At 38.1% G+C, this 19,215-nt stretch overlaps 1 protein-coding gene across 1 annotated transcript in view; it reads right to left on the reverse strand.

Annotated features, from left to right (window-relative positions):
- The window catches only part of LOC107751509 (A disintegrin and metalloproteinase with thrombospondin motifs 18-like), a 52,763-nt gene extending 34,436 nt beyond the window's left edge, over positions 1-18,327 (reverse strand). The window contains exons 1-3 of the mRNA XM_016567251.1: positions 18,077-18,327; positions 17,842-17,914; positions 16,437-16,756 (exon numbers count right to left, since the gene is read on the reverse strand). Of these exons, the coding sequence (XP_016422737.1) occupies positions 16,437-16,756; positions 17,842-17,914; positions 18,077-18,133 (450 nt within the window). The 5' untranslated portion in view covers positions 18,134-18,327. The remainder of the gene's footprint in view (positions 1-16,436; positions 16,757-17,841; positions 17,915-18,076) is intronic.
- Positions 18,328-19,215: the final 888 nt, after the last annotated feature.

Genomic DNA, 19,215 nt, shown 5'->3' on the forward strand with positions numbered 1-19,215 from the left:
AAATTTGCGTAAAAAAACCATTTGATGCAGTGTGAGTGATTCAAAATGTAATTACACGAATAGACACTTTTCATTAATTTTCAAGTTTCATTTTAAATGCGAAAGCCATAATCGATTGTTTAATTGTGCAGGGGCAATTTTTGACCCTTTGTCTTGAATTTGTGGTGCATTTAGGTTAATTTTGGTGGCATTTTTGCCACAAGCCCCCTTTAATTTCCGACCCTGATTTACAATATTGTTCACTAATAACAGCTGATATCCAATACAGTACTACTATATTGTGCATCGCTAAACGTCCCCAAAATAGCAGGTTAAGAGAATATTTCAGCCTAAATACAAGTTGAGTTATATCGACAGCATCTGTTGCACACTATACAATGATTGCCCAAAAGATTTCCATTGTAAGCACGTTGAAACAAATGTCAGCATGTTTATTGTTTTATTTTTACAAACAGGGGGTTGATTTGAACTTGTTCTCAGTGGTAATAAACAGCATGGAACAGATGCTGTTGACAGAGGTCAATTTCTAGTTAACCAGGAGTATTCCTAAAGGGACACGTTAGCCTTGAGATAACCCTCCAGACCAAGTTAAAATCAGAGCGCACAGACGTGGGACTGAAAATATATCAAATCAAAGACGTAGAGGTATTTAGGTGAGTTAGATGTAATGGAAGAAAAGCCCTCCAGGTGACCATCGCCTTTTACATTCCTGGTTGTGGGGGATTCATGGTCCCTCCAGCTGAAACGTCGGCAGTTAAAAAAAACAGCTGTTGCAGAGTCACAAAAAACGGGCATCGCCATAGTTACAGCTGTCAGTACACAATAAACAAACGATGACATGGCGAGATGTAGAGCAGCCTGGGGCTTCTGAAGGAATCTTAAGGAGCTGCCCATTTATCAAATGTTTCAGTACAGAGAGCAGAGGAAAGTTCATATGCAGCATAACCTTTCAGCAGCTTGTTTTACAGTGACGATTAGCATGGACAAATGCCAGGCATGACAGATATGATAGACTATCATATCTACATCCTCTCTCAACAACACTCAGCCCTTGAAACTCTCTAATTGACTTGTTTTCTCAGAGGAAAAGGAAACCTGAGAGGTGAAAGTGAAGAAACCTACAGTAAAAAATTTTTGTAATATTATGAATTAGTATTACAAATTAAAATAACTATTTTTCTATTTTAATATTTTTTTATATATATATATATAATTTATTCTTGTGATGGCAAAGCTGAATTTTTAGCAGCCATTATTCCAGTCTTCAGCATCACATTATCCTTGAAAAAATTATAATTATAATACCATGAAGTGTGGTTAATAATAATTCTGCAAAGCTGGTTGGCCATTATCAGAAATTATCAGAAAAATACACATTTTGACTGAAAGATCGGAATCACATAATCCAGTCTCTTCTCATCCATGTGTGCATGTTTATGTTGCTTGGGAGTGTTTTATGTATATTTTAGCGCTAAATTAGAAGGCATGTTTGAGAGGTAGGTGGAGGAGGTCAGATATTCGTGAGCAGTTGATTAATGAGGTGTGGGGTCAAAGGCGAGCCAAAGCTTATCGTCTGCTGTGATAGTGACACGCATTGGTGCCCTGGGACACATCCACAGCAAGCCAACACATGCAGCCATTGCTAATAAAACATGTCAGAGCTTAATTGCTTCATTATAAGTCATATACATGTGTCTCCAGATTTATTTGGTTTGGGTCAGCATTTCTACGATGCCTTTTCCAGCAAAATGTAGCAATATTTCAGTGTGAACCACTTTTTACTGTACTACTGATGGGAAAAGCAATACATGTCAGTTCATTAGGCAAACATGTACTATGCATTCAGACTTCATTTACATTAATTTTTGCATTGAATTTAGTAGGAAGGAATCACAGAATCCAGTCATAAAAACGGAATTACACAGAATGTCATGTAATTTTGGAAACTCAGAAGAATAAATCATAAGAAGGGCCATACACTTAAACAAATTGCGATATGAACTAGAGTCTGAGAATATTAAACCTCAAAAGACTGCTATATAAATATGAAGTCTGCATGTCTGTGTGTGAATGAGCGGCACGGTTTCATTTACTTTACATATTAAAGCATGTGTGATGCTTGTGGTGTTTTCAGTGTCTGCCGTCTCATATACCCCCAGGTTGGTTGGTTGGTTGAAGAAATGACTTAAATATATTATTATTGTACAGAAGAATGTCGTTTTCAAAGTAGATATCACACAATTTTATGTTTTAAAACTTTTATGTTTTGGCACTTTGTTTGCCAAAAAATTAAAGGAATCATTCAAATTTAATTTGATTACAATTTAAAAGATTAATTAAATTGTCAAAATTGTGCATTCATTTGATTGCCACTGTTTTTGATTTTGCAAAAAGTGCATTAAATCATAAAACACAGAATCCAGAAAAAAATTGAAACAGACAATACAGAATTTCTGAATAAAATAAAATATATTGTTATTGTTAACATTTTAATTAATTATTAAATTATTAAAGTTTTTTATACATTGCTTTAATTATTAAAATTTAATTGAATTTAATGGAATTCAGAAAACAAAAAATGGAAAATACAGAATTCGGAAAAAAATACAATGGAATTTGAGGAAAAAATAAAACTGAAAAAATGCTATATATGAGCAATATCACCCGAGTACGAGAGCGATACCGGCTCTATATCAGCATACATCAAGGCCGCAGGCCGAGTGCCGGAGGCAATCACAGCCGCTGATATAGAGCCGGTATCGCTTGAGTACGAGAGTGATATTGCGTTTATACAACATTTCGACGGCACGAGTGTGCAAATGCATAAGAAAAACAACAACGGAGTGTCTTCTTCCTTTTGTGCAGAACTACTTCCTTCCGCCACAGATTCAAATCTCAGTTTGACAGTTTAACAACTGAGCTCAAGCATCCGTTACTAATTCGAAAACGTCACTTTAGAACTAGTAACGAAGGAACGTTGAGTTGCTTCATTAAAAGCTTATTGTATTACTGTATTAAAAGCTCACTGTATTATGAAGCGTATTATGAGAGAGAAATGGACTGAGCGAGTGTGATTACCTGCATCTGACACTGCATTCATTCTTCAGCTCATGTTCATATTCACAATAAAACATTAGTCTGAATGTCTGCTGAGGAAAGTGATATTTTTGTTGTACTATCTTTTATCTGTTAAGGGTGATTTCCGATTACAGCGCTGCTCACTACATTTGTTGGCTGCGCCTTACAAGCTGTTGTTTAAAGTAAAAATAACTTCAGTTTCAGTCTCTATTCAGTCAATATAAAAGTTTTTACTGCTGGCACGTAAAACAGTCTCTTGTCGCCATCTAGTGGCGGAACAATGTCACAAAAATCCCAATCATGAACACACACACACAGTTTTCCAATACTAAATACTACTATGTATATAAAATACTATTTATTGAATAATAAACAACAACAACAGCCATCATAAAAGTTGCTAGACAATTCAGTAAAAAGTACAAAGGCGGCGCTCTGATATACAGCATTAAAGTTACATAAAATATAACGTGATGAGATTTTGCCTTCAGCCGAAACTATCTGCTCTGGAACAAATAATAGATTAATGAGACCAAAGACTGCCCGTTAGAATTACTCAAAACGAATTATATCTGATGTTTATCCACTATAGAGACATCAGAGCCAGCGGCAAATTCCAGAAGATCTGGCCGAGGTGAGGCTGCTCTCTGCAGTTTCATAAGCGCTGAACAGCCGCTGACGTCCTGGAGCTCACATCTCCGAAAACGTCGAAGCAAATTTTCAAGTAGACATTATCTTTATTAACAAACGCATATTTGAAGTTTAAACAAGTACATTCTCGCCTAAAAAACTCTTAAAACTACATTCCGTGAAACAAAACAGTATTATTTTTTAATTTCAGTGGATTTGGGCGCCCGCCATGACACTAGCTATGAGAAGTACGGGAAGCAGAGTGATACAAACGGTGAAAGGGCGTTCCTGTTGCGATAACAGTACAATATCTCATGGTTCTCAACCAATCAGATTTGAGAACCAGAACGAACTGTTGAATAATTTTTTCTTTCAGTCCCCATAAACCAATGGATGTAAGGATGTAAAATGTAAGTTACTCAACATTAACATTTTTGCTTTTGTTGTTGTATAAAAACAACATCACTCCCTTGCAATATTCAGCATAACAATCGATCTCGAGCTGGAGTGCCTATGAACTCCACCAGAGGGCACTCCACCTCTGAATCTTGCCAAGCTACCCCAGACTACATTACCCATAATCCTTTGCCAGACTCATCATCATTGATTGCCTTCACCTGTATCGCGTTACCTCATCAGTCTCACCCTATTTAAAGCCTGGTTCAACACACACGTAGAGCTCAGTATTGTTTGTCTGTAACGTTGGGGTGTTAAGACAGGGTTGGATCCACATGCAGCTTTATTTTAAAAGAGTGATCAAAACAGGCACGGACAAAAACAGCAGCAAACAGGTATAATCCAGGGCAGACAAAAGAGTAATCCAATAATAAGGCAAAGGTCAGGGCAGGCAGCAAACGATCACAAAAACAAGATAAATAGACTGGGAAAAGGGTACAGGCTAACACAATAATCAGCAATGTGTGTGTGGAAGAGTGCAATCTTTATAGTGTGACTGATGGGAAACAGGTGTGAATAAGTGATTGGTTCCTAGATGAGGGATCATGGGAAATGGAGTCTGGAGAAAACAAAGACAAGACACATTTGTGACACAATCACTCTTGCTCATATGAAATAAATAATGTTTGGATATTTTACATAAGATTGGATTTACATTAGTTTCTTTAGGTTACAAGATTATTTTTTCTATAAAGTTGGGTTCTTTGGGTGTACACACTGTACATACAGCACAAAATACAGGTGCATCTCAATAAATTAGAATGTCGTGGAAAAGTTCATTTATTTCAGTAATTCAACTCAATGTGAAAACTCGTGTATTAAATAAATTCAATGCACACAGACTGAAGTAGTTTAAGTCTTTGGTTCTTTTAATTGTGATGATTTTGGCTCACATTTAACAAAAACCCACCAATTCACAACAAATTAGAATACTTCATAAGACAATAAAAAAAACATTTTTGGTGAATTGTTGGCCTTCTGGAAAGTACATTCATTTACTGTACATGTACTTGTAAGGTCCGCACACATGGCCCAAGGAAGGTATCCAGTGGCGGATGAAGGTCTCTTGCGTGTTCGGTCTTTTCAGCGCCGACATTCTAATTTATTGAGATGCACCTGTACATGTTTATTGATGTGTGAAATGTATTTTTAAAAAAGCAATGACTGTTTTACTGCTCTTGCAGACAGGCTAAAGTGGAATAAACAATAAAATAGGTGTATATCTACTACTTTATTGACTTTTGTCTCTTTCCTGTTCAATATTTGCAAACATACTCTGTATATGTAATACTCATCAGCTTAACATTAATTCAGCAACAATGACTATACTCCGCATCTCCTGACAGGTCTGGCTTTGCTAAGAGGGAAGTGTTGCAGTTGTAAAATAGGTCCTATTACTCCAGTCATCGGTGCCTGGACCACATTCAGTCTGGCAGAGTCATCATTGCCAAAGAGACAAACTTCTGAGAGGGCAACCGACTCTCTCTAGGTTTCTAGGTTATTGTGACCTAAATGAGGGGAATATTTTACCTACATAACCACAAAGATATAATAAACATACTGTGCTAAAGATGAGCCACTCTGTCCTGTTAGTTTGGCTTTGGGATAAAATAAATATTGAATGCTTTCTTAAACCATTGGTAATGGGATGGTGCATCTTCCTGAATGACTTGAGCTGCTCTCATCACTGAGCTGAGGTCATCTTCCCTCTTTAGGACTAGAATTTTAATCTCTGTCTCCCAGACTGCTGAACCTCACACATTCCGCCTGGCTTTGGAATTCTACCTAACCCCACCCTCCACGAACAGGCAAATCCTTGCAGAATAGCTGTGCATTCTGTCAGTGATTTAACCCCCTTCTGTTCTTCATGCCCCCATGTGTTTGATCCCGTGTACCCGACCCCTCCCATCTCGCAGGTGGCAAAGTAAACACAGGACACTCCCAGGACTGAGGCGGTGCCCGCAAAAGCGCATGCTGTGAAAACAGCAGTAGACCATGGCAGGCTGCCGCAATAATCTGGGGCATCTGCTCCCACCATTAAACACAGGGCAACAGCACTCGTCTCTCTCCAGCCACGCTGACCTCTCTTCTTACGGCTAACGGCTTTCTTCAACTGACTTAAGGCAGCAAAACTGAGACGACTGATGTGACGTGAGAATTTGTCAAAATCTACAAAAGTGATCACAGCAAATAGAAAGAATACAATGCATTTCATTTTGAATATGAAAAAAAAATGTATGTGTATTTTTTTATTTGCAAGAAATAATATTTATGTTAACTTTTATTTCTTCTTGCTTACGGCGACAAGTTATTATGGCCATTTCAGCAAAAGATATCATGGCTTTTTAACTAATTTAAAACGAGGGAATGAATTAATAAAACATGGCTACGAATTAATATGAGAGAACAAATTCTTAATTTGTGGCCACAATATCTATTTTTCAAAAAATATATAAAATAAATTACTGATTTGAACTTCTGATACTTACTGATGCTTTGATGACCATCACAATTTTTTTTTTTTTAAATCTACGCTACATTATATTGGTGGAAATTCAGCAGAATTAGAGACAAAATGTATAATACAGAAATCCAAACATTTACAAGGCATAAAAATGGATGTACAAAATCAATGAATGTAAAGTTTTCAGTAGCAATGCAGCACTCGCCTGAAAGGACAAGTGACAGTTCTGTCATCTGGACTGAAACTCTCTCACACTGGCCCTCAGCCATCAGGACATCCTTATTGTTGAGCCCTCTTATTATAACAATCATTAAAATATGGATACTTAAATTCTTATCTGCAAATACACATAATCATACATATACGACTACTACTAAAAATGTAATGCACACTGTGGAGCATAACCATACTGGATGTAAAAATGCATTCCACTGCCAGGACATCTCTTCTCATTCACACTGCCTGTGTTTGTGGGTTTCATTTCATTCATGTAGTAGTTATAATGTGCACCACTGTAAAACTGAAATCCTCATTCAAGCATTGAGAACATCAAATACACATACAGATGATACACAAGACGCAAGTTAAGGTCTACCACATACAAATCAACCAAAGACCAGTATGTAATTTACTTTTACTATTTAAATAACAGGGTTAACATTCTTTTTTTATTTTTTTTAGTGCAGAATCGCCCTATTATTAGTGTATCGGAATTACAGTGTAGTTTTGCATTAAAACTTTACTCACAACCAGAAAACCAATGCCATTGATCCATGTTCCGCACAAATGATGAAACACTACTTTCAAAAATAACTGGACAACTCCTGACGCTGTGATGTGGGTTTGCACACATCTTTACATTTGAAACCATACTGCCAGAAAAAAATAACACTTTTTATTCATTAATTTCCACTCTCTTTCAGGTAACCAGAAAAAAATGTATTTAATTAAACATTCAAAATGCAATATATGTGTGTGTGTGACGGGAGATGATGGAAGACGACTTTTGGGAAATACCAAAAACTGGCATTTTAAGAAAAGCCACAAGATTTCAATGCTGCCATTTTCTGAATAAACCATGTTTGCACATTACTCGAGATGAGCTTCCTGCTGTGAAGCCTTCCCTGTACAGAGCACCCCGCAAGCATGTGTTTACCCAACATCCTGGAGGACCTCTGCAAGTGCCCTGCAGTCCACCTCACACAATTATCACACATGTATTCCATTTGTTTTAGAGACAAAGCAAACTTTACTGTCAAATATCTAACAACTTAGTCCAGCAGTTAGCAGATGGAGGTGCTTTGCTTCGATAATGGGGGTAAATGGATTCCATCTGGGGCCAATTTTTTTATTTTTTTAAGCTTTTTGGCCATTATGGCTGATGGGGTGCAGAAAGAAAGGAGCTGGCTGAAGACATGAGAGAGGAAACTAACTGAAGAACTGCAGGGATCCTATTATCACAACATCTTTTTTTTTTTTTTTGATACAGGCAGTGAGGATCACCACATTATGGTTGGTTTAAAATAAGACTGGCTTAAATTTCATTCTATAAAAGGAAATTTATATCGGTATTCAGGGCTAGTTTCTCAAATGGGTTCATGCGGCAACTGCATTCATAAGTTGATGAAAAGCTTATAATTAATTAAATAAAAAAATATATTATATTTAAAGTTTATATATATATATATATATAGAGAGAGAGAGAGAGAGAGAGAGAAGTTTGGGAGTCTTTTCTATAGAATATATATTACTGCACTGCAATGTTTTTAATGTAATAATGTCTGGCAGGTGATCTCATAATTACACAAGTGCCTAACTACAGCCTTCTACAAAAACCACCTGACTACTTAAAGCCTATTACACGTGAGGGAACGAAGGGAAGCACTCAACCACAGTCTCTTCCTCTGGTTTCACATTCATGTGCCAGACTTCTAGTTATCTGCTTCAAGAAACACTTGTAAGAGATGTAGATTAGAGGGCCAAAGTCTGCTGCCAGATAAACACATTTCATTTTCACAGCGAACACAGAAACCATGAGAGCTCTTTTAACTCTCACTCCACTCATTGATTCGGAGTCTTCGCATATTCAAAGGAATATCAGATGATGGGAATTAACTATTAAAGCACAGTCCTCAAAGTGCTTCTCTACGAAGGATTTAACCGAAGGGACTGTCTGTTTTATGTGGTTTCATGAGATATGTCTTTGACTACATCACTAGTGAGTCTTCAGTGCAAGTATGGGAAATAATTTATCGCCTGTCTCAGTGATTCTGTGAAAGGTAATTAGCATCTCTTTGTGTAAACTGTGAGTGTTTTTAAAGCTTCCAACCATGGTATTATAATCTAGATGAGTAAGTGCTTACATGCTGTTAAAGGCTGGAAGGGAGCAGTGAGAAACCCAAAGCTGCTTATTACCCAGCTTTAAAACACATCTGCATTCCACCGCTGGGTTACATCTGACCAGAGCATCAACTCTTCTGGCTTCAGTGGGAAGAGAATGTATGTTTGTGTACACAGACAAATAATGGACACCTCAGGGGCATTTGGATGTTTGAGATCTACACAAACTCGGAAACTGTACTTAACAAACTTTTAACCCAGGGTTATTAAACACTGGGCTAGCATGTTTTTGCAGTGCTAAAAATATTAGGTCTGAAATGATACAATGTCAGAACGTTACATGTTATGTTTGCAACAGATAACCAATCATAAACTAAACAGTGCTTTCCTCATTACATATTCTTTTGCAGTCAAAGAAAATTTCATGTGGTGAGTTAAAGCCCAATATCATGTCAACAATTTCATGTATACAATGACAAGAAAATCTGAATACACTATGATTAAATTATGGAATTCAGGTCCATATCCTGGGGGCATGTTTTGGTAGATTCAATTCAAAACAGGAAATCCACTATTTATAGCATAGTCACACCATAATACCCAGATATCAAATATATGGGAAAGGGGAGTAAAATTGGAAGGGAAAGAGAGGAAAAGGGATCTTACCTCAAAAAGAGGGCATTGCCTAAATTTACTGCAACACTTTGCTAAAGTTGGGATGTTCTGTGGTGTTAGCACATGTTGTTAAGCTAATGTAATGCAACACTCTGAAAAGCACTTAAACATTGCAAAGTAAACACTTACTGTGTGTAAAAATCATTTTAATTGAAAAAAAAATCAACTTGGTATTAAAGTGAATTTCGCATATTGAATTTTATGCGAATGAAAACAAGGTTGTAAGAGAAAGACTTACAGTCTTTATTGTAAGGCACAGCACTAATGGTATGTACTGTATAAAGATAGTAGGTCACAATTTCCAAACTCAAGACTTTCAGAATTGTTTTATGGTATTTTTGCTTAGTTTTTTTTTTTTTTTTTTTAAGATCAAACTACAGTGCAATCAATTGAACACACTGTACTTTTACCTCTCACAGCCTCGTTTTCATTTCTGTCAAAAATTAAGAATGGCACTATCCCGACTATAGTCTATTAAACCAGTTGGTGCAAGATCACAATGAAAGCTGGTCCAGTGGGTAAGCCAGTAAACTTAAATAAACCACAGACACAACTTAAAAGATGAAGCTGCTGCCCAAGCCTCAGATATCACAAAGCTAAGTTGTCAATGACAAATATCTCTATTACTCTAAGAAAGATGCATGAGCTTGACTAACATAATTAAAGCTCAGTGGAGAAATGAGAATTTTAAAAAGCCCATCCCAAATGGTCCAAGGCACAAGATATTCCTTATAATATTTATGGCTCCTCAGAGCTGGTGCGACAGCCACTTCACCACTGCCCATTAGTTTTAGGTCTTCAAGTGAGTGAGAACAAGAGCTATTACAGGACCAGCATGCCTTTCCTCTTCCTCACTCTCTCCCACAGGCTCTCTCTTTCTGGCATCCCTAAGCAGCCTCTACATCACTGTCACCACACAGACCACCAGGGAATAGCTCCTGGCAACTCCTATAGTGCTAACATGGCATAACACCCCGTGAATTATGAAAGGGGGAGTGGGGAACATTTGTAACTGCAAAGGAGCCCTGCATATATTCACTCTGGTTTCAATTTGTCTGTCTGCCCTCCCAAAACTCAGACAAGTATGTCCACCACGTCACCTGAGCATTGTCTCCCATGGTGCAAAGCATCTGAGTCTCAGCTAGCAGACTCAGAGTGGTTAATATATGGGACTGGGTCACATAGTGGCAGAAAGAATCCCAGACTGGTCCCAAACATGCCCCTGTAGCTGTAGGGTATCGTCAATTTGGTCAATAATGGCCAGTTGGTCACGCTTGGACCAACAGAAATCTGCTTGGTTTGAAAGTGACTTTTGTGTGAGCTGTGCTTTGTACATCACTACACTAGTATTGACAATAGAAATTTTACCTTTTTTTTGCTGACAAAATTTCACTAATATGACCACACTTTTATACAGTGTGAGAAAAACAGTAAACGTAATAGTATAAAAACAACATATTTAAATATTAAATGATTCCCGTTAATGTTTTAAAGCCATAAGAAATTCAACTCCAACATTATCAGTACTGTTGGATGTACACACTATACACACTGCAAGAAAGTATGAAATTATATGAATATACACATTTTAAAAAAATGACACAAGGATCTTAAGTATTTATGCTAAATCATGATCAAAAGGATCACAGTATTGTCATATATAATTATAATGGCACTACCCAATGCCCCCATGCATCTATGCTTAATTTATGATACCAGGAAGGGGGTTTCAAACTGGGAGGCCCCCAACAGTGACAATTTAAACAGAACCTCTAAGTACAAATAATGACAACAAACATGTCTGATGGAAACCCCAAAGCATTTTCTCACAATTTCCTGAGTCAGACAAGCACTACAGATGTGCTCTCGGAGTCTGTACATGGTAATTCCCAGCCTCTCTCTTCCATTGATGTTTGAATGGCCCGGTGTTCTACTCTCCCTGCAGTGTATCCACACAAGCTTTGAGCACACTGACAGCTTTCCTCCTTTGCAGTCAGAGTGAATTAGCATCACAACTGTCCCTAAGTGCAATCCCACACGTTAGCGCATCAGCTTGAACCAGCAGGTCTGGCACTAAATAAACACAGCTGAAGTGCTTCAGCAGCAATTCACACACATACACACCTCACACATTCACAGACAGTCTAGCACCCACAAGGCTGGACTATGGGCCGGTCTGTCCATAAAAAATAAAAGAACACTTTGCCATCCAAAAAGACTTCATGAAGCCCGCCCCATTGGAACAACCCCACCCCCCACAGGCCATTGGAAACCTGTTTAGCAAAAGTGACTAACACCTTGTAACGTTTGTGCATACTACATAATTAATTATCTGTTCAGTTATTTGTTTTTAATTGTTAGCACAGTTTACACAAAAGGTGTGATTTACATTGACATATACATACATATACATATACATATATATATATATTATTTAATATGTCCTGTCTTGTAAACAGTAACTAGGTAAAATAAATGATAGTCTGGCTGTGAACAGAAGAGACAATGGGGGGCTTGGGAAAGGTCATGTCTGAGTTCAGCATGATTGGACATGTTTGGAAAGAACTGAAATTCAGTGAAGGGCAAATCCTACAAAGCCTGCTTGCAAACCATTCAAATGACCAGGAGGATAATTAACTACACTCAGTTGTCTGCCTGGTGGACTCTGCCTACATTCACATTTCTGTCCTAATCATGAAATGCTGGGTTTATCTGTATATGAGAGATAGAGAGTGAACACGTAGCAGAAAATAGACTACCATTCAAAAGTTTGAGGTCGGTAAGATTTTGTAAACATTTTAGAAAGAAGTCACCAAGGCTCACCAAGCCTGTATTTCTTTAATCAAAAATATTCAGTAATCATAATCAAAAAATCAGTAATATTTTGAAATATTAAATAAATGTCTTCTATTTTTATATATTTTAAAATATAATTTATTTGTTGTTGGCAAAGCTGAAAAATGTAATGTCGGCAAAGCTGAATTTTCAGCAACCATTACTCCAGTCTTCGGTGTCACATGATCCTTCAGAAATCATTCTAATATGCTGATTTGCTGTTTAATGCTCGGTTAAGACTACATGATTTTAGCCCGATTTTGCCACGATTTGCTTGACATAGGGTGTTGTGGGGATTCGTAAACGACAATGGGCGTCGGGACGTAAGATTCCATCGTTTCAGCATGTGTAGTGTGTCATAGTGGACGACAAGCAGAACAAAGAAAGGAAAATGCTGGCGAACTATAGCGGAAGCGCTTCAGCAATGTTTACATTCTTGTTTTCGGGAAGTCAGTCGCTAATTCCGCCTTCTCGATGACATCACGCGCGTCGTTAAAGATGGCACGCGATGAATGGTCGGGAAGCAACGTGTAGTCTGACATGTTTCTTGTCCACGACACGACAAGATTTTAGGAGTCAAAATCGTGTAATCTGACACAGTGATTATTGTGACCGACAAAAATATTGTGTAGTCTGAACCCGGCATAAGAAGCCTTTCTTGTTATTATTAATGTTGAAAACAGTTATGCTGATTGCTTAATATTTTTGTGGAAACCATGACACATTTTTCAGGATTTTTTGATGAATAGAAAGTTCCAAATATCAGCATTCAAATGCTTTGGTAGTGTACACAGAATAGTTTAATTTCCTTAATTTAGAACATTAAACAGCCAGAAAAATATCAGTAAATAGCAACTTTATCAAGTTGGACATCATGAAAAAGGGAGTGGGAAGTTTTCCAGCCATGTATGTTGACTGAGATAATTAATTGATTCACAATGTCAACATTTCAAAGCTAAGGCTATTAAGTCAATCTATTGTTATCCTACCCAGCAGAGTGTGATAACATGCTAATTGTTAGAAAACAATGGCATCAGTTAACATGAACTGATAAGGAACGTCAAGTCTACTGTCAGCTGACAGGGAAGTGAATGTGTTAAAGTTAATGAATGAGTGCCCATGTGTCGAACAAATCATAACAGCTAAATAATACAACAACACTGCCAGAAGAGATCATACATCAATAATCCATGTTGAACAGTATTATGAAAAATCTCTAAGCCTTTCATTGTAGTTCTAGAGCCAATTATGGACGGCATGGTGGCTCAGCCAGTCAAAACACGTCTAGAAAGCAGGATCTGCCATTTCAAAGGGGAATGGGCTTGAACCTGTCACCAACCTTATGGAACCATGACCCAGAGAAGGTTCGAGGATGTGGATTTGTCTATGCCTAGGCTGGAAAAGCAACTCTGAACTTGCAAAACCATGCGACCCCGCAACTTGAGCAGGAGGAAGTTCTGACCTCTGAACAAGAAGTAGCAGAGCACTGCTTCAGAAGCTTCATCTGCTAATCTGCTTTTACAAACTGAAGCAGCTTTGGGACTGGCATTCATATGCCATCCTGGATGCAGCCCATCTAGAAGATTTTGAACCAAACCTCGAAACAGCACATATGACGAAACTAATCCACAAATCAACTAGCATTTAATTACTACGATGATGTGTTTTGTTTTAGGGTTGGATGGAAGACGTTTGATCATGCTGCTAAATCTGGGGCCAGACAGTCCATTCGAGGCAAATGATAACAGCAATTGAAGGGCGCTCAGTAATTAAAAACTTTAAAAGAAGCAGGATTTAGCGAGTAAATCCCCCTGTTCCCGATTTAAAGTCCGGGACCGCCTGTTCTTCATTTAACAACTGAATCCCTGTCCATTTGCTATGTTATGCATTGTTTAACAGAGAGCAAGAGAACCAGTACAAGCAAATCAGACTTTCATCAACTCAATAACATAATGCATAGCATTACATCTGAATCTACTGACTGTGGGGGTTCTCATCCACATTGATTTTACTTTTGGACTTGCATTCTCGCAGAACAAAACCTCTCTCTCTCTAAGCAACTGCCTCCTCGGACTTTCACGGCACAAGGGGTTGCTGCGGATCAGCAGAGGGATGAATGGGTTCTCATTTGTGCTTAATCCAAAGCTCCTCATCAAGCAGAGATGACATGGAAGGGTTAAAGTCCTTGGTGACTCATTCTTTTTCACTCCATCAAAGAAAGGGAGAGTGAAAGAAGCAGAATGAGAGACCCCTTTTTTCTTGGACATTTCCTTTTGCTTCTGTACGTTTAAGCACAAAATCTTAAAGGACACACAGGTCTTGTTTGGCATCCTGTATATCTGAAATTGGGGCACCTTTAAGACCGTAGAGAGAATCACATAGAGCTTGGCCCATCGTTCAAAAAAAGCTTTGAGCATCAAAAGAAGGGGAGTAGATCAAAGAGTCCCTGCAGTCTATTCAGATGCAATTGCTCCTAAATCACATTGTGTTGTCACACAGTTTTAAAAGAATGGGTCACTGATGTTTTATTGTGGAGAAGCTACCACTAATGAAAAGGACAATGCAAAGATTAGCGCTGCCAGCCAAGTGCCTGAAACCTCACTCTGTCTTTGATTGTAGAGAACAAGAGAGACAGGAAAGCAGGGAACAAAAGAGTGGGGAGTGGAGGCAGAGACCATCAGCAGAACTCTGGGTATGATTTTACAGTCGCCAACCATCCAAGATGAGACGTGATCCTCTCTGAAGAAAAACATATAGACCAAGATATGTCAAGCATAGCTCAGTGCTCCACTATGTCTGCACTTTGGTTTACTTGAGTGCTTCTGTGAACCTGTTTTACTAAGCTCTTCTTGCGCACTATATACTATACTGTACTATACTATATGCTTTGAGGCTTAAGCTCCCACAGGCACAATATTTACTTTACTAACCATAACTCGAACATGTTTGCATACTAGCAACATTGGCAGCTACTTCAAATTGTCCATGTATTTAATGAGTAAACAAACAATGGACAGCACATATGAACTTTGTTCCAAAATCTAATAAGCTGACTCCATAGGCCAGGGGTTTTCAAACCTTTCCCGAATGCCTAGCAGCAGAGAAGGTCTGAAACCCGAGGCAGAAGGAACAAATATATATATATATATATATATATACAGTGGGTACGGAAAGTATTCAGACCCCCTTAAATAATGATTTTAGCAAATGGCTGCAATATAACAAAGAGTGAAAAATTTAAGGGGGTCTGAATACTTTCCGTACCCACTGTATATATATATATATTGGTGTGGCATACACAAGCTGGAATGAATTATTGTGTAAACCGCTATCTAAAACTCAAAATTATTAATGTAATTTACATAAAACTCATAGATGATCATGCTGATCCACACCAATAGATGGCAGTGCAGCGTCTAAGTGTGCAAGAGATGCAAAGCCTGTTCCAAAATGTTAACAACTTAATTATGCTGCCTCTTAAGATATGTTTTGGTCAAATTCAAAGGCAACATCACAAGGCAATCCCAGAATGCTTTGCAAAAAGATCGGTGGAAAAAAAATCCAAGATGGTGGATGTAGCAGACGAAAGGTAGACTTTAGTGGCACTTTTCCACTGCATGGTACGGCACGGTACGGCTCGGTACGGTTCACTTTTGGGGGGTTTTCCACTGGGTACAGTACCGGAAAAGCGCCATAAGATATATATACTTATATTTAATACAATACTGAAAATAATTACTAAAATAATTACAAACTTCCAAAACTTTTGTTGAGTGAAATGCTTTTATATGATGCACAGAAGTTGATGTCTAGTAGAGCATTTAAAATCATTCACTTATGAGGTTCCATTTCAGTTAGGATGTCTCCTTAAAAAGCAATTGCCTAAGTGTAGTAGACATTGATGTAGCTCATTTTGGAGTCAGTGATTCTTTGAGTGAGTGTAAAAGAAGCCACTTACCAGACCTGTGCAGGTGGATATAGCCACAGAGGAATCAGAATGGTTTCGGATGGAACCCTGATAGAGACAGTTATGAATAGAAGGCTCAAGGGTGGCTGTATTGATGCCCTCTGCACCCAGTGTCTGTACAGTAAACCCCTCTGCCAGCACATGGGATGGCTGCAGGTCTAAGTGCAATTCCTTGCCAAATGCAGAGACATGATAGTGCAATGGACCACCAGCTTCTGACAGGGATCTCCTGCTCCTTCCATGTCTTGACAAATCGTGGGAAATGTAGCCTCCAATTGAGTCCACTTCCACTGGTATGGCAAAATCATAATCTGTGAGGGGAACCAACAAAGTATAAATACCAATCTCAATACCAGTCCATCACCAGTTAATTAATGAAATAGTCTCACTAATATAACTTAATAATGTAATGTCGGCCATGGTTTTCGGTCTTACGGGAATTAAAACAGTTGGCAGGTAAATCAAGAGTGTTGTGTCTTTTATTCCATTGAATAAAACCTGGCAATTTTACCAGGTATCCTCTTTTAAACTTTACAGTTTCTTTCTCTTCTCTTCAAAATATTGATGATTCGCTCTGCACTACAAAGTTTTTTGTCCAATCAAACAGTCTCTAATTAAACTGTCGCTCCCAATACAGGAAAGAAAACTGCACTGTCAAACCATTTCATGGGGACTTGTCAACACTTGTTGGCATACTTACTTTCACTATCTTGTTTAACTCCTCCATTAAATAAAATTAATTAACTAATTAAAAATTTAAATGAAAAAAAATTCTAAAGAAATTACCTCCTGACTCTAAATCTGTAAATCATTGTTTACACTTTATTTTATATTGCTATATCAATAAACACGTGTTTCTATGCAAACTTTCTGTACTGTCTCATGTTTCTGCATGAGCTTTATAAACATGTCAGTGTAGCCTGTGCAAGCTGTGGAAATGACGAATAAATTAACTTATATTCCATGTAGCCACAATTTATTCAAACCTAATGTCAACCAAAAGCTCAGGAGGAACGTGTATTTAGTCAAGCGTTTCCGAACTTCTGACTGGTAGTGTAAATATTAATTAAAAAGACAAGAAACTCTCAGTGACTAGCTCCCACGCGGCAGATAAGAGACGAGGGAATCCCTTTAACGCGCCCAAACCAACAGTAAGCGTGCTGGCGCACGACCACCGGCACAGGAACCTCATATTTGGGAGTATATTTATGTTGTAAACCTCTTAATTCACCGGATCTGTGTGGCATGCTTCAGCGTATTTATATTTTTATGTGTACAGGTATGTCCGGGTAGGGATCTTTGGTTCAACTAGAGCGCGAGAGCAGGTATCCGCATCAATCATTGGCTTGTCATCATTCAGAATAGAAATACAGTTGCAGTGCGTAAAGACACAAACCTTGATAGAGGACGCCGGTGTCGCCGGTAAATGAGACCGATGTTACAGAGTGGAAGCAACAGAATTGCAGAGCCTGCAAAAGCGGAAACAACTCCCCACAATTAACTTGATAAGTGACAATGAGTAAAAAAAATGTATAGGCCTATAATAAATAATTAATTCTCCGCGTGTCACCTGCCTTTATAAAGTTCCCAAACGACACACTCGCCAATAATCTCACTGATGTACTGCTTACCAAAGGGACTTGTAAACTCCAGAGCAAAAGGAAAAGGCAATCCATGTTGTCATGCATGGACCTTTACTGTTACCTCTTCAAAAACGGGGAAAGGAACAATCCGCAAATCCATGCAATGCAATATAGAGACATTGCTAATTGTTTAAACTGCCCCTGCTTCTGTCGTTCCTCAGGTAAAATCCACCGGGTCCATTTGGGTAACGCGCACTGCTTCTGTTTGCAAGCGCAGGTACACAAATAACTACTGAGCAGTGACAGTCGGCGTGTATGTGTATGTGTATGTGTATGTGTGTGTGTAAACTATACTGTGATAGTGGCACCGGCTGATGGGCAAAAGGTGGGGGTTTAAATTTCCACCAATCAGCGGCGACCATCTGCGGTCGATTCCGTGTATTAGCGCTCCTCACTGTCCTACAGTCCATAAACAGATCACTGAGTTCATTGAAATGGGATACATGTTCGTAACACTCCCTCTAAATGAACGGTCCGAGCAAGTAAACACACGCTGTCGAAAGAGGTTTTTGTGTTCAATGTGAAACTGAAGAGTTGTGAATGATGCCGGATGATTTATGATACTGTACGCTATGTATAATGAAGCGCTTTCACGTCAGGTCTTGTTCCTAAAACTCTGCTGTCATGAATATCTGTTCTGCAAGCCCTCAGCTGATTTTTAACGCTTAGTCTACACTGTACTGCAGTTTGTTTAAGTGATTATTATTGGGTGTTCTTGATCTAAATTGCGACTGCTCGTCTACTGCATCTATTCAGTCTTTTTCAACATGTACAAACAAGATCTCCTGACAGACTGATTCTGGTTGTAACCTATAAAGTCTTATTATAGGCAATATTTAAGGAGAAACATTTTAGAAAGAAAATCTTAGTATGCCAAATTATGAGATAATTTGGTTTCAACAGAACAGATATAAATCAGAAATAAATTCAGTATGCTTCAATTCTGTGTTTACACAGACTTTGAATTACGCTTTATAGGCACCATTTAAAAATAAATAAATGCATACATACATACAGTACATACATAAATAAATATTTAAAAAATAACTAGTTTAAGTCCCAAGTCTTAAGCAATCCAGAGCATTACGTGATTTTTTTTTTTTTTTTTTTGTTTCAGTGAATGTGTT

The sequence above is a fragment of the Sinocyclocheilus rhinocerous genome, unplaced genomic scaffold, assembly GCF_001515625.1.
Source record: "Sinocyclocheilus rhinocerous isolate Xijiao unplaced genomic scaffold, SAMN03320098_v1.1 scaffold1443, whole genome shotgun sequence".
In the NCBI taxonomy this organism is placed as follows: domain Eukaryota; kingdom Metazoa; phylum Chordata; class Actinopteri; order Cypriniformes; family Cyprinidae; genus Sinocyclocheilus; species Sinocyclocheilus rhinocerous.